Source organism: Thalassophryne amazonica, chromosome 11, assembly GCF_902500255.1.
Source record: "Thalassophryne amazonica chromosome 11, fThaAma1.1, whole genome shotgun sequence".
Taxonomy (NCBI): domain Eukaryota; kingdom Metazoa; phylum Chordata; class Actinopteri; order Batrachoidiformes; family Batrachoididae; genus Thalassophryne; species Thalassophryne amazonica.
Genome location: NC_047113.1, coordinates 84,748,659 through 84,762,701, shown reverse-complemented (window position 1 = coordinate 84,762,701; position 14,043 = coordinate 84,748,659). Strand labels below are relative to the sequence as shown.

The 14,043-nt window shown below is 39.5% G+C and overlaps 1 protein-coding gene across 1 annotated transcript in view; it reads left to right on the top strand.

Annotated features, from left to right (window-relative positions):
- Positions 1-13,816, top strand: part of sparc (secreted protein, acidic, cysteine-rich (osteonectin)) — a 40,914-nt gene extending 27,098 nt beyond the window's left edge. Inside the window, exons 4-10 of the mRNA XM_034182311.1 lie at positions 1,111-1,189; positions 7,124-7,245; positions 8,426-8,546; positions 9,229-9,362; positions 10,738-10,886; positions 11,031-11,179; positions 13,345-13,816. Coding sequence (XP_034038202.1) covers positions 1,111-1,189; positions 7,124-7,245; positions 8,426-8,546; positions 9,229-9,362; positions 10,738-10,886; positions 11,031-11,179; positions 13,345-13,373 — 783 coding nt within the window. The 3' untranslated portion in view covers positions 13,374-13,816. The remainder of the gene's footprint in view (positions 1-1,110; positions 1,190-7,123; positions 7,246-8,425; positions 8,547-9,228; positions 9,363-10,737; positions 10,887-11,030; positions 11,180-13,344) is intronic.
- The last annotated feature ends 227 nt before the right edge of the window (positions 13,817-14,043 follow it).

Sequence of the window (14,043 nt, the reverse complement as noted above, 5' to 3'; positions counted from 1 at the left end):
TCGACTAAAACTACATCAGAATATTCTGTCAAAGTTGACACTGCTTTTGGAGACATGTGAGAAGTATCACTTGCCTTTGTGACGGAGCATCAGGTGCGACATTTTGGCCACACGGTGCCTTTCGCAAGGACGCGCCCACTTTTCACCTGGCTGCAGCAGACAGGTGGTTACTCTTGGAGAGGCGGAGGGATTGAACCGGTTCTCTGGTTGGGCAGTGTTATCCAGGACACCAAAGGTGGTTCTGTAGCGCAGTGGATGTGGCAATAGCATATGTTTCCAGACCTGAGACCTACTGTGTGTTCAAGCTACGGTGTACCTGTCAATAGGTACTAAAAATTTACTTTTCAGGGCATATTTGTACATTTTCTCCATCTCTTGTCATTCCACCGATAAGTAATTACACTCCCTATGAACCATACTGGGGTTAGGAGGGAGTCTCGACTACTTTCATGACAGCGGTTTGACACTTTCTGTCATTTTGTATGTTTGCACGCTGTTCATCAGGAGTGACTAAAAATCAAAGATGGCAAAATGTCCTTCAAGCAGCCTGCTGTAAACAAACCTGAACTCCCCAAATATTCCAAAATACTAGAGAGAGCCGTTCTGTCAACGCTTTATGGTTTCCTCCTCCAGAGGTCCAGTGGGACCAGCGATCCCACAGCCGTTAATTTTATTCGGCAGCCAGTCAGGAAGCCATTAGTTTGTTCCTTAGCTTGGCCGCACATAGACCCAGCTGCTTGTTATTGTTGGCCATTTTGGTCTCTCTGGTCCCGGACTGTGTTTGGTCTTCAGGGAGGAACCGTCTTTAGTGGTGACGTTTAACGTTTTAGCAGGAAACCAGGACTATTTGTGCGGTTTGGTTTGACTGAACGTTGCTTCACACATACACAGAACAACAACAACAACAACAAAAGCACAGAAATAGAGTTTGCATCCAAATCACATGTTCAAAAAACATTTAAAGGAGAAATGTAACTGCGGGTGCCTTGCTGAATGGCACGTCATCCACTAATCAAGTGCCTTTGAAGTGATACTAAATTTAACCTGTTGCTAACCTTCATCTGCTTATAACCTGACCTGACTTCACGCCACCCAGGGTGACTGAGGAAGGTGGGGGCCAACCCGGTGCAGGTTGAGATCGGAGACTTTGATGAAGCCATCGAGGTTGTTGAGGACGTCGTTGCTGAGAGTAAGTCCATAAATGAAGTTTACTCAAACAGGTGCAAGACAGGCTCCACCCCCTTTTGTTTATTTTATGGGTTCAACTCCTGGTCCTGTTCCCCCCACCTTATGACATATATGTGTGTACTTGAAACATGCTATGCCAGTCTATGTGCAAAACCCATGTCAGAATAGTATCTTTGTTTCTGCAAGTTTGTATTTTTAGCAGCATTGACTGTTTACAACACCTGTTTCTTGTTTGTTACATTCAGAATTTTCTGGACTGCATTTGCCCAGATTTGAAACCAAAAATAGTTGCCTCTAGGGACTAGTGTCTACACATAAATCAAATCAAATCAATTTTATTTATATAGCGCCAAATCACAACAAACAGTTGCCCCAAGGCGCTTTATATTGTAAGGCAAAAGCCATACAATAATACAGAAAAACCCCAATGGTCAAAACGACCCCCTGTGAGCAAGCACTTGGCAACAGTGGGAAGGAAAAACTCCCTTTTAACAGGAAGAAACCTCCAGCAGAACCCAGGCTCAGGGAGGGGCAGTCTTCTGCTGGGACTGGTTGGGGCTGAGGGGAGAGAATCAGGAAAGTATCAATCAACACATAAGTATCAATGGACCATATGCTAATTTACTAAATTCTGAAAGTTAGAAAAGGAAATCGGAAAAGCTATCTGGGACCTCAGAAAGCCCGTATGCAATTATTGCTTGATCTCCAAAATCAGTCTATACCAGCAAAATTATGTTCAGTATGAGTGTTGTCATTACTGCCACTTCGAAAATTAAATTCATGATAAGTAATTTATCCTAACTTATGATCTGTTGTTTTTTCAACATGCAAAAACAAATCTTGAGGAAAAAAAGTACAGTATGTGATAGTTAATAATTATTAAGAGCCTGTTCTTTCATATTTATGAATACATTTTACCACATTGCAGTTGTTTTTTTAATGAAAACTTCAACCTATCATTCTTTTTGAGTTCTACACATGTGGTGATACCTTATTTACACGAGGATGTTAATAAAATCAATGCTGGCTATTCTCAGAATAAAGTACTTATATCCACAGTTTCAAATTGCATAAGTCAACTGTCCACTTTATGGTCTTCTCAAAACATTAAAATTACTGTTCTGGCTGCTCAGAATGCATCTGAGTTTATCTAGAAACCGTTGGCTTCTGGGACCCTAAAGCGGCCCCCAGACCCCCGGCCTATGGGCTTCGGCCCTGTGGACCTCGCACTTTGTCCCCCCCCTCCCGTTTTCTAGTTCTAAATTGCGCCCTTGATTGCCAGTGGTGGCACAGCTAACCAAAAAAGTAAGCTTCGATAACTGATAATCAGCTAACTAAAAAATTATCTTTTTTTAACATTAAACTGACTAAAACTTATCGGAAGCTACAGATAACCATTAACTTTCAATTTTGCCTCCCATATGCTCTCAGCTACTAAGAAGCTGATTTTGAGTTTAAACACCGCCAAAGCTTCTGACAGAATCACAAACCCAAACAGCCAATGAGCCAGCACTTGTCTTTGTGCACTCTGCCCCCCCACTGTAGGAAAGCATCATTTACCCTGACAGGATACAGTGGTCCCCCAATGAGGTCAGAGGGTCTTTGAAATGGAAAGCAGGTTTGAATGATGGTTTTGCTTTAAAAATAAAATCTGTACAAAGTGATATATAACACATATCTGTTAATTTTAAAATAATGCACTCATTCTGAAGATTTGAACATTAACACACAGATCCCCAAAGGGGATTATGGGTTAGTAAGCCTCCACTCATACTGATTGGTTGATTCATTCATTCTATGTAAAACCAACACAAGTGAATCAATGTAACGTGTTGGTTTTTACAAATAAATGTGCTTTTGTAAAATATGTCATTTTTTTTCATTTGTATATATATATATATATATATATATATATATATTATATATATATATATATATATATTAATATATATATATATATATATATATATATATATAAAGAAATTTCAAGATCCCGCAAGACAGCACCTAAGCGCATGCATGATGACATCACAACTCTATCCAGTTAGGGAGACAAGGTTTCTTTCAATAACAAGAACTGTCAAAAACTTCTTATGGTGTGCTGGAATTGTGTGGCAGATAGGAAATATCGCCTTTTGAATGCTTGAATAATGATGTCAGTCGACACAAAGAAATCAATAATAGTGAAAACATGTTCAGTGTGGGTGTTATAAGCAGATCAATCAGGTCGCTCCATGAGGCATCATAACATCAAGGCCTGTTCACATGGCAAGATAATTAGGCCGATATCGGACGCGATCTTCCCCTTCCGACAATGCTTAAGGATGGCCCCGACAATTTTGATGACGCGAAATATAATTTTATCACATATTCCTGCCATGTGTGATTTGTAAGAGTGCTCTGATCTGCTCAGAAGGATGTGAGGAGCTAAATGTGACATGCAGCCAATCAGAAAGCGAGGTGTCTGACCTGGGAATGTTCGTGTGTGAAATCTGTTTGTGTGTGTTGTTTTTACCATGTGGCTGAAACCACACACTGTACAATTAAACCTGTCAGATCTATGATTTTTTTTTTTTTTTTTTTAATCTCCACGTGTGTGGTCTCTCAGGTTTTGGAAACCTATAGATAATTTTAAAATCCTGTGGTCGACAACACTGTGATATAACCGGTCGCCAGTCGATGGCAGTGTTCTATGCATTTTGATGCCTGTTATATCACAGCCTGAATCACAATTTAACAGAACTTTTTGGCTTTTGAAGAAGCAACCTGAGCTTCTTCTGGCATTTTTACATAAAACAACACAATAACAACATCTATAAACCAGAGAATATATTCATGAGTTTTAGGCACAATATACAATGAGTTTAATGCAGTTGTCCGTGTGGAGCCTGATCAGAGCGTCTCAAATGCATTTCTTCTGTCGTGAATACCCATAATGCACTGGGCACAGCTGCATGTCCACACTAAAACCATCAGAATTCGTGCATTACTTTAAAACTAAACACACATCTTGATATTTTCACGTTATAAAACTTCAGACATGACGTTAATTTAAATAACTTGTCTGAAATTAGTTTGGTTAAAAATTTTAACCATAAGTTAAAACTGTATGCCTCTGGATGACTTGGGGTGCTATTGCCAGTACATTAGTATGAGGTCAAAGAAATGAGTTTTTTCTTTTCTATGACCAGTTCGCCTTTGCCTGCAGAGGATAGAGCGATTTCTTCTGGAACCAGTTCTTCTCTGTTGTAGTAGTTATAACAATCTCTAGCTTTTGGGTCCCAGGTGCTTCCTGTATGGTTGTAAGACTCTGACTAACCAGCGACAAAAGGTGACGACTGGACATCTTTTGTACTCCGTCTCTTCAGAGGATCCTCAGGAACGGCTAGAATGACTTTGTGTCAAACAGTTACTTGGGAGCATCACTTTGCATTGTGAAGGCCATGTGGTGCATTTTTTTGACATGGTCCACTATGCTGGTGCCTGAGTGTTGAGGACGCCCAGCAGCTGCAGAAGGCCAAAGACACGCCCACTTTCACCTGACTGCGGCTGATTGATGATTAATTTGGAGAGGTGAGGATGAACACATTCTGTGCCTGAGTGGTTGCCACCCAGGATCCAAGATTGTTTTTGTAGTCTGGCGGCATCACTGTGCAAAAACCATTTCACTAAATATCCTTTACAAAAAATTAAATAAAACAAACTTAGTGAAGCATTTTGGGACTGTTATGGCTAATCTGCATGAAATGGTGGAGTCAAGATTTTTTTATAAATGCATATTTGGTCCCTTTTGACAGGTCTGGGTTGAACCTGGAATAAAAATCAAAATGTGGATGTCAGGAAACTTTATACAACTTTATACAAAACAAATTAAATAAAAGTCTGGTTTTCTCCGGTCTGGTGCAGTGAAAGACTTTCCTTCACAAAATGTGTTGGTGATCTCATCCTTAAAAAACTGGGCGGGGCCTCATTTTGCAGGAGGATGGAACACGTAATTACTGCTGTCTCCTCACAGAATAACAGTCTGTAATTACGGCAGCTTGTTGCCACTTTGTGGAATCACGAAACCCAGACGCCTCTGGATCTTTGCGTGGACTTTAGATTTGGGTTTTTTGGCTTGCTCCATTAAGAGAAACCATGTGGATGCTCCCAAATCAGACATAGCTAACGTTTACTGGGATATAATTTATTTTTAAGATTTAAATATATGCAGAGGAAAACTGTTGGTATGTCACATCCATAATCTGTAATCTCAATCCACAGAAATGTTTTAGTCTTTTCAATGGAAACACAGTCTGAGAGGAAATTTCATTGAATAATGGAAAATTGGGAGCTGCATGACAGCGACAATCCCTCTGTAAGCATCAAGCTTTGTGTAAAAGCTATTTTAAAGCCAGAGGATGTTTCTTTTCTTGTTTCTGCAGATTAGACAGAATCCTAATATCACTCTGATTAACAGATGAAAGTGTGATTCCATTATATCTAAATTACTTTTACTTCATTTCATGGTGAAAATAAGATTGTTTCTCCTGTCACATGTCAATCTGGAGTTCACCTTTCAAAGTCACCCAAGATCAGAGATCATGTGACCAACAGAAAGTTGATATGACTTAATTTTCATGTATTTTAATATAAATAAGCACTGGGCCAAAAACTACTTTGCCCTGTGACCTTCGACCGACAAATCAGTTCGCCCATGGCTGACCTTTAATCATTTTGCTCAAACCTTGAATTTATTTTGTTGACGCATAGATGGGGGGACAGACCAACACCATATCCCAGCATGCACTACTGTGGTGCACACAGCAGTAATAATTATCCACCAAAGTAGCAGCTGTTATTTATTTTTCTAAAATTAATTTGAATCAATACAGAGTTGTTTTTTCCAGCTGATACTCATGAAATTAAATTTTCCAGCCTTGAAGAATCTTAAGATTAATTTATCATATTTGGGGGAGTCCATGACTTCACAAACAAGTTAAAAATATATATTTTAAAATAAGAGTAAACAAATTAAAATTTTTAAAGTGACATATTATAGTGGAACTCGTATACAATAAATATATAAATAAATCTTGTATTTGTTAATAAGGATAATATAACATAATTTATACAGGGCTTTCCCAAGAATCAAATCATTAAAAATAAATTCCAATAATAAATGTATAATACAACAATGCACAAAAAAAGAATTTAAACAGCTGATTAAAAATAAATAAATAAATAGACTCATGTTTACAGAGTTGTGGTCCAGCAAGCCCTGTCCATCTGACAATTTCTTTAGTCTAAACTCCAATAATAAAGAAAAAAAAAATCCAGTATGTCATCCAGTGTGCAATGATTTGTCCCCCATCTTGTTTGTAATTAGAGTACATATATAAGTAACAGCACAGGCTGTGGTGTGCACGTGTTACAGAGTTCTGTCTGTTGTTAAACCCGTCCACAAGGAAATGCTGTTAAAACTTGACTTCCACATATAGAAAAAAGGTGCAACTTATACTCCTGAAAATACGAGTAGAAGTACGTACAGTAGCTAGAAATGTCTGAGCACCTTTTAGTGTAAATAAATGGGTTTGTTTCAGCTTCATTTCTTCAGCTTTCATGAAAAATTCAAGTCAGTTATTTCTTTTTGCTTCTCATGATTTTACGCACGGTTGATGATTTGACACAAGTTTTACGCCAGATGCCCTTCCTGACGCAACTCCTGATGTACATAAAGATCGACAAAAAGGTGACACTGAACCGGGGAAGGAAAACGCCAGAACAACTGGCACCGCCACACTGCCAGTGAGGCAGCATTTTCAGTGCTGCAGTTTTCTTGTTGCCATTGTTTCATATGTGGTTAAGTACAAATGCCGCACAAAATGCTGATGTGTTACTGGTGATGGTGACTTCCTGTTTTATGCAGAAACCACAGGTTTTGTCTTCTTCTCAGATCCTTGTCTGAACCACCACTGCAAGAAAGGCAAAGTGTGTGAGGTCGACGAGAGCAACAGCCCCATGTGTGTGTGCCAGGACCCGTCCACCTGCACCGCCGCTGAGGGGGAGTTTGAGCATGTGAGTCAGTGGGCGGACACGCCACGCTTCGCCAACCCAAATGGTAACGTGTAGGCCAACTCAAAGGGGCAGAGCTGGAAACTTGGTGATGTCATAGACAAACAGAACTCTGCAGCTGCTGTAGAATGTGTGCTGCATTCATGAGACAACAGCAAGTGGGAAATAACAACCTCCAACTCTGACAAAATCATGTCAACATAAAGTCGGGGTGGATATTTTTTGCTCGGAAATTCAGCGTTCAGATTTATCCGAATGGACGTCATAATAACTGAAGCTGCTGCCTTTTCCATCGAGACTGTTAAGACAGTAATATTGTTTAACAAGTCATTTAGTTTTGTCTGTAATCTGTTTGCATCCTTTATATATTACACAAGTTACACAGATAAACAACTTCATGGACAAAATCTGAGAGAACTAAGCCTTTGTGTGCACATCTTAGGTATTTGCTTCAGTATATGAAAAATCTGAACAACAAAAGTTGTTTGCATTCAAATTTTGTTGAGGTAAAGTTCACAGAGGTGCACCATTCCTGCAAGAATAAACCCAAAGTGACAGCAGTGAGAAAAAACCCCTCGCTATTATCAGAAAGAAACCTGAAGCAGAACCCGGCTGTAAGGAGGGACAATGACACAGTCACTTCATGGAGTTTGTTCAGGAACAGAAGCTGATCTCCTTGTTAGCACGTTGATTTTCAAAATGAAAACATTCACGTACTTCCACATCCTATTGCCCAAAAAAGTCTCAAAGCTGTCAGCATGAATTTACAATTTTTCAATTCCAGCAATCCAACAGCTGCCCCGGCGCAGTTTTTATTTCAAGCATAAGAACGAGACGATTGAAATGTTTGAAAAAAGTCAGGAATACTTCATCCAGATTGTCCAACTGCACATTAAAAACATCTCACGATGAGAGTAGTCCATTCTGCCTCATCCCCACTGGCAACCTGTCAAATATTTTCCAATTCTGTTCTTCAAATCTTGAACAAAATATGGAGTCATGTTGAAGGTCCTGAGATAATTGTCAGAATAACAAAAAAAGTTCTCCACAAAACTTGTGGTTTTTACCGTGAAGCTCTGCATAGTTTAATCTCATCTGTAGCTGCTGAAGTAACTCAGAACAGGATGAACCATGAATTTAACCCCGGATTTGAGAACTCGCATGTTTGTCGTAACATCTCCAGGTTTGCGGTACCGACAACAAGACCTACGACACCTCATGCAACTTCTTCGCCACCAAATGCACCCTGGAGGGAACCAAGAAGGGCCACAAGCTGCATCTGGACTACATCGGACCCTGCAAATGTGAGTTCTGACCCCGCCGGTGACCTGGGGGTGGGTCAAACTTGTGACATCTCTTTCGTAGCATTCAGAATAAGTCCAAGTGGTGCAGCTCAGAATGTGAGACCATCACAAATCAGCATGGACCCAATCAGAACCAAAATGTTTGAAAAGTCAGAATCTGCTTAATATCTGTTTTAGTTTTTTTAAATGCACAGTTTGATGGCACAATAGCAAATAAATTATTTCAAAAGTGCCGATGTGTTGGGTAAATTATCTGATTTTAATATTCAAAACATTGCTGATAAATGAGGTAAAATTTTATTTTTACTTGATATGAAATTGGATCTTTAAATGCATTAGCAACTTTGTTTTAATTTGCAGTTTGTGAATTTGTCGTTTGGTTTTGGTCTCCATTTAATGCAGGTTTGTTTTAACACCCCCCCCCAAACCATTCAGTTTCACTGATGTGACCTTTTGCAGCACTTTGACTGACTGAAGGATCCGTTCAGACTCGCAGGCTGCATTTTTCCAGCTGAATGCATAACACACTGTATGTGTGCACGTGAATCAGGCCCAAAGGGCACCAACGGAGATCGAGCAGCTGGACTAAAATCAGTTCAGCCTTTAATTTCATGTCTGATTCCTGAATTTTGCTTTGAATTTTGATGGGAACATTCGGGTGTGGTGTTGTTGGATTTAACAGACATCGAGCCCTGCCTGGACAGCGAGTTGAGCGAGTTCCCCCTCCGCATGAGGGACTGGCTCAAGAACGTTCTGGTGACTCTGTACGAGCGCGATGAAGATCACAGCCTGCTGTCCGAGAAGCAGAAACTCAGGGTGAGAACGTGTCATGAAAATCATTTTCCTATAAGTCACAGCCGAGTCAAACCATTAAGAACATCTACATATTTAATCCTTTCTGCAGTGTGGGTTTGTGATCCTCCTGTTTGATTTTAAGAACAGTCAGAAAGTAATCATTTCTCTGATTCTGTACATTTCTATGCAGAAATGAGGTCTCATGGGAAAAAAACCCTGCATGCAGAGTTGTGCAAAAACATCTAAATCGTGCACAAACAGTGCGTGCAGGACAAAATTAGACCAACATCCATTAACCAGAAAAGAGCACTTGATTCTGGAAATGACCTGAAAGGTAGTGGACCCTGATTCATTCATTTTCTCTCATACAGAATCCTCTCTGTGGGGTTATGAGGAGACACATGGGTCATTCTTTTTCAAATAAATGGCTAATTATGATTTCCTTTCTTGTGTTTTAGCATTAAGTTACATACTGAGAAACTAACTTGTTTCAAATAATGTCAAATAAAGAGGTCCATACTATGGTAAATAACTATTTTATGTCAATGTTTTAAAAAGAAATTATAAAAAAGTATCCAAAATTGTCAGGAGTGTAACACTTATACTTATAACACATCTGAATTACAGTTTTTTTCTTTTACTTTGATTTTCTTCCTTCATACCACAACTCCTGAAAGAAGACAGAAAGCATCAGTCTGACAAGAATAATAATCATGATTGTAAATTGTGTTACACTCCTGACAATTCTGACCATGTTTTTTTTTTTTTTTGTCATACCTTTTTAAAGCAGTGAGATAATATAATCTTATTTACCATAATTCTGGGCCTCATTATTGGACATTATTTGAAACAAGTTAGTTTCTCACTAAGTGAGAGAATGCTAAAATATGAAGGAGAAAAATCAAATTAGCCCTTTTTTTATTTTTAAATTACCTACAACTATTTTGAGTTGGCCTCTCGGGGCCACCATAAAATTATCCAAAACACCAGAGATGGATGTGACACATTAACAATCAATATTTTAATAATGATACTGAAATTAAACTAAAATAACATTACAAATAATAATAATAATAATAAATACAGAAAATCTGATTTATGCTGCATAACTGCAGCACAGTTCCACATATTTCTTATTCTCCACCTGCTGCGATCAGCAAACTGTCCAGTGAGCAGAAATAATTTTTTTCTGACTTGATTCTCCTCTTTGATCCACGACAACTTTGAATTTATTCTGAGGGGTTTTATTGAATCACAACAGATCTTAGAGAATCATTATCATCCGTCAGCAAACATGTTATCATTTACTGTACAGTTTATACTCCTCCTGTTCACCTGATATTTTTGACTGTGCATTAATCATTTTGTGCATCTTTTTTTTTCTTCGATCCTTCAGGTACAGAAGATCTATGAGAATGAGAAGCGGCTGCAGGCTGGTGAGCACTCTCTGGACCTGCTGGCCCACGACTTCCAGAAGAACTACAACATGTACATCTTCCCCGTCCACTGGCAGTTCGGCCAGCTGGACCAGCATCCCTCCGACGGGTACGTAGACCAGGAACTCACCTCAAAGCTCTAATGGTGCTATCAAATGGACGAATGGTTGCCCTGCAGCTGGTGATCACTTTCTGCTGCTCTCTCCACATGTGCAACACCACTTTTATTGTGTTTGTGTGTGTCTGAATGCAGGTACCTGACTCACACCGAGCTGGCGCCTCTGCGCGCTCCCCTTATTCCCATGGAGCATTGCACCACCCGCTTCTTTGATCAGTGTGACTCTGACGATGACAAGTACATCTCTCTGGAGGAGTGGGCTGCCTGCTTCGGCATCAAAGATCGTAAGTGAATATATATATATACAGTAGTGTTCAGAATAATAGTAGTGCTATGTGACTAAAAAGATTAATCCAGGTTTTGAGTATATTTATTATTGTTACATGGGAAACAAGGTAGCAGTAGATTCAGTAGATTCTCACAAATCCAACAAGACCAAGCATTCATGAAATTGGGCTATTAGTAAAAAAGTAGAAAAGGGGGTGTTCACAATAATACTAGCATCTGCTGTTGATGCTACAAACTCAAAACTATTATGTTCAAACTACTTTTTAGCAATCCTGTGAATCACTAAACTAGTATTTAGTTGTATAACCAGAGTTTTTCATGATTTCTTCACATCTGTGAGGCTTTAATTTTGTTGGTTTGGAACCAAGATTTTGCTCATTTACTAGTGTGCTTGGGGTCATTGTCTTGTTGAAACATCCATTTCAAGGGCATGTCCTCTTCAGCATAAGGCAACATGACCTCTTCAAGTATTTTGACATATCCAAACTGATCCATGATACCTGGTATGCGATATATAGGCCCAACACCATAGTAGGAGAAACATGCCCATATCATGATGCTTGTTGTGTGTTGGGGGGTTTGGCTGGATGTTTTTGTGTTGTTTTCTTTTCTTTGCTCTCCAGGTGGTATGCAAACTGGTTTTTGTCTGTGGAGAAGGTGCTGGCAGAAGAGTCCTTCGCCCTCATCAGCATTATTAGCTGCACCTGTGGAGGATGTTCACGTGCAGGCCTACTGACTCGCAGCACCTGTGGATGATGCTCACGTGCAAACTTAAAGACTTTCAGCTGAAGCAGATAATGAGATGGCGTTCTGCATTTAAGCCATGAGTGGTTCAAGCAGAATTGCCGGGAACTCGACCTTGTGACATTCGTTTGTGAGACGCTGAGGACCGTGCCTGTGAAGGAGGACGGGTGAGGGACACATGCTGTCCAGCACACAATCAGAGAGTCAGTTTGTCGTGTCCCACCTGGGGGGTGTTTGGCGGTGAATCTGAGTCCAGAAGCGCCGAGGCTTCGATTCCTTTGGGCGCTGGAGAGCGCGCCGTCCTTCACTCCGCCAGACAAACCAAATATTTATGTTGTACACTAATTATTGCACTGGAGGGGAAATAAAACTGTTTTGTTTGTGGAACCGCTTTCTGGTTATTTAGTGCTGGGTTCGGTCAGACATTGGTCCACTCCTCAACCTGCGTCTGCACATAACAATGCTTGCACCACCATGCTTCACTGTCTTCACTGTGAACTGTGGAATTCAAAGTTTGGGGGTCGTCTCACAAACTGTCTGCGGCCCTTGGACCCCCCCAAAAAAAGTTTTACTTTCATCAGTCTACAAAATATTCCTCCATTTCTCTTTAGGCCAGTTGATGTGTTCTTTGGCAAACTGTAACCTCTTCTGCATATGTGGGACTTTGTGGGGGATTCTTGCAAATAAATTAGCTTCACACAGGCATCTTCTAAGTGTCACAGCACTTACAGGTAACTCCAGACTGTCTTTGATCATCCTGGAGCTGATCAATGGCTGAGCCTTTGCCATTCTGGTTATTCTTCTATCCATTTTGATGGTTGTTTTCCGTTTTCTTCCACATGTCTCTGTTTTTTTTTTTTGGTCCATTATAAAGCATTGGAGATCATTTGCACCTGCATATAAGTTTTCCCCTCTCTAATCAACTTTTTAATCAAACTACGCTGTTCTTCTGAACAATGTCTTGAACATCCCATTTTCCTCAGGCTTTCAAAGAGAAAAGCATGTTCAACAGGTGCTGGCTTCATCCTTACATAGGGGACACCTGATTCACACCTGTTTGTTCCACAAAATTGACGAACTCACTGACTGAATACCACTACTACTATTTCTACTTTTTTTTTTTTACTAATAGCCCAATTTCATAGCCTTAAGAGTGTGCATATCATAAATGCTTGGTCTTGTTGGATTTTGTGAGAATCTACTGAATCTACTGGTACCTTGTTTCCCATGTAACAATAAGAAATATACTCAAAACCTGGGTTAATCTTTTTAGTCACATAGCACTACTATTATTCTGAACACTACTATTATTCTGAACACTACTGTATATATATATATATATATATATATATATATATATATGAGATCTGGGACATGATCGTGTGCTGACTGATGTCATGTGTCTTTGTGTTTGCAGAGGACGTGGACAAAGATCTCGTCATCTAAAGTCCTCTGGGCGGCAGCCTGAGAATGCAAAGTGGTTACTAACCGAACGAGGTGCTGATCCCTAACTTTAAACAAAGATAAATCACAGTAACGGTGCTACCTGTATTCTACTTTTACCATTTCACCTTTCCTTTCTATACCACTAAAAAGAAAAAAAAAAGTTGTTGTGCACAGTCTGTATATGATCATCCCGTCTTTATTCTGGTTTGTTGGACAAAGCACAAAGTAAAAAATGAACAGACGACCTCGCAGTGGATGTAGATGTTTGGACCGGGCTCAGATGACGTTTTTGACAGTGATTTAATATATTCACATTTTGATTTGATTAAGATTTTAATTTTAAAAACAAGTATCAAATTGGAACTTTATCTTCAGGAGACCAAACTGTAAAGTCAAAAATAAAGTTTCTAAATAAACGCTCCCTTTGCTTGCTTTCTACGGGACACTTTTCACACGGTGGTTTTTTTTTTTTTTTTTTCATTGTTATTAAGTTTTGTTTTAGCATGTTGATACTTTGACTACTGCTTTATCTGAAGTCTGACTTGTCCTAGCAGACTCTGTGTCCCCCTCAAGGACACACGTGTACTGATATTTGAAGCAATAAAGAGGACTGAGAGTTTTTCTCATGTTTAAAATTTTTTCTGCTCGATAAGACTCTTGCTATGAATAA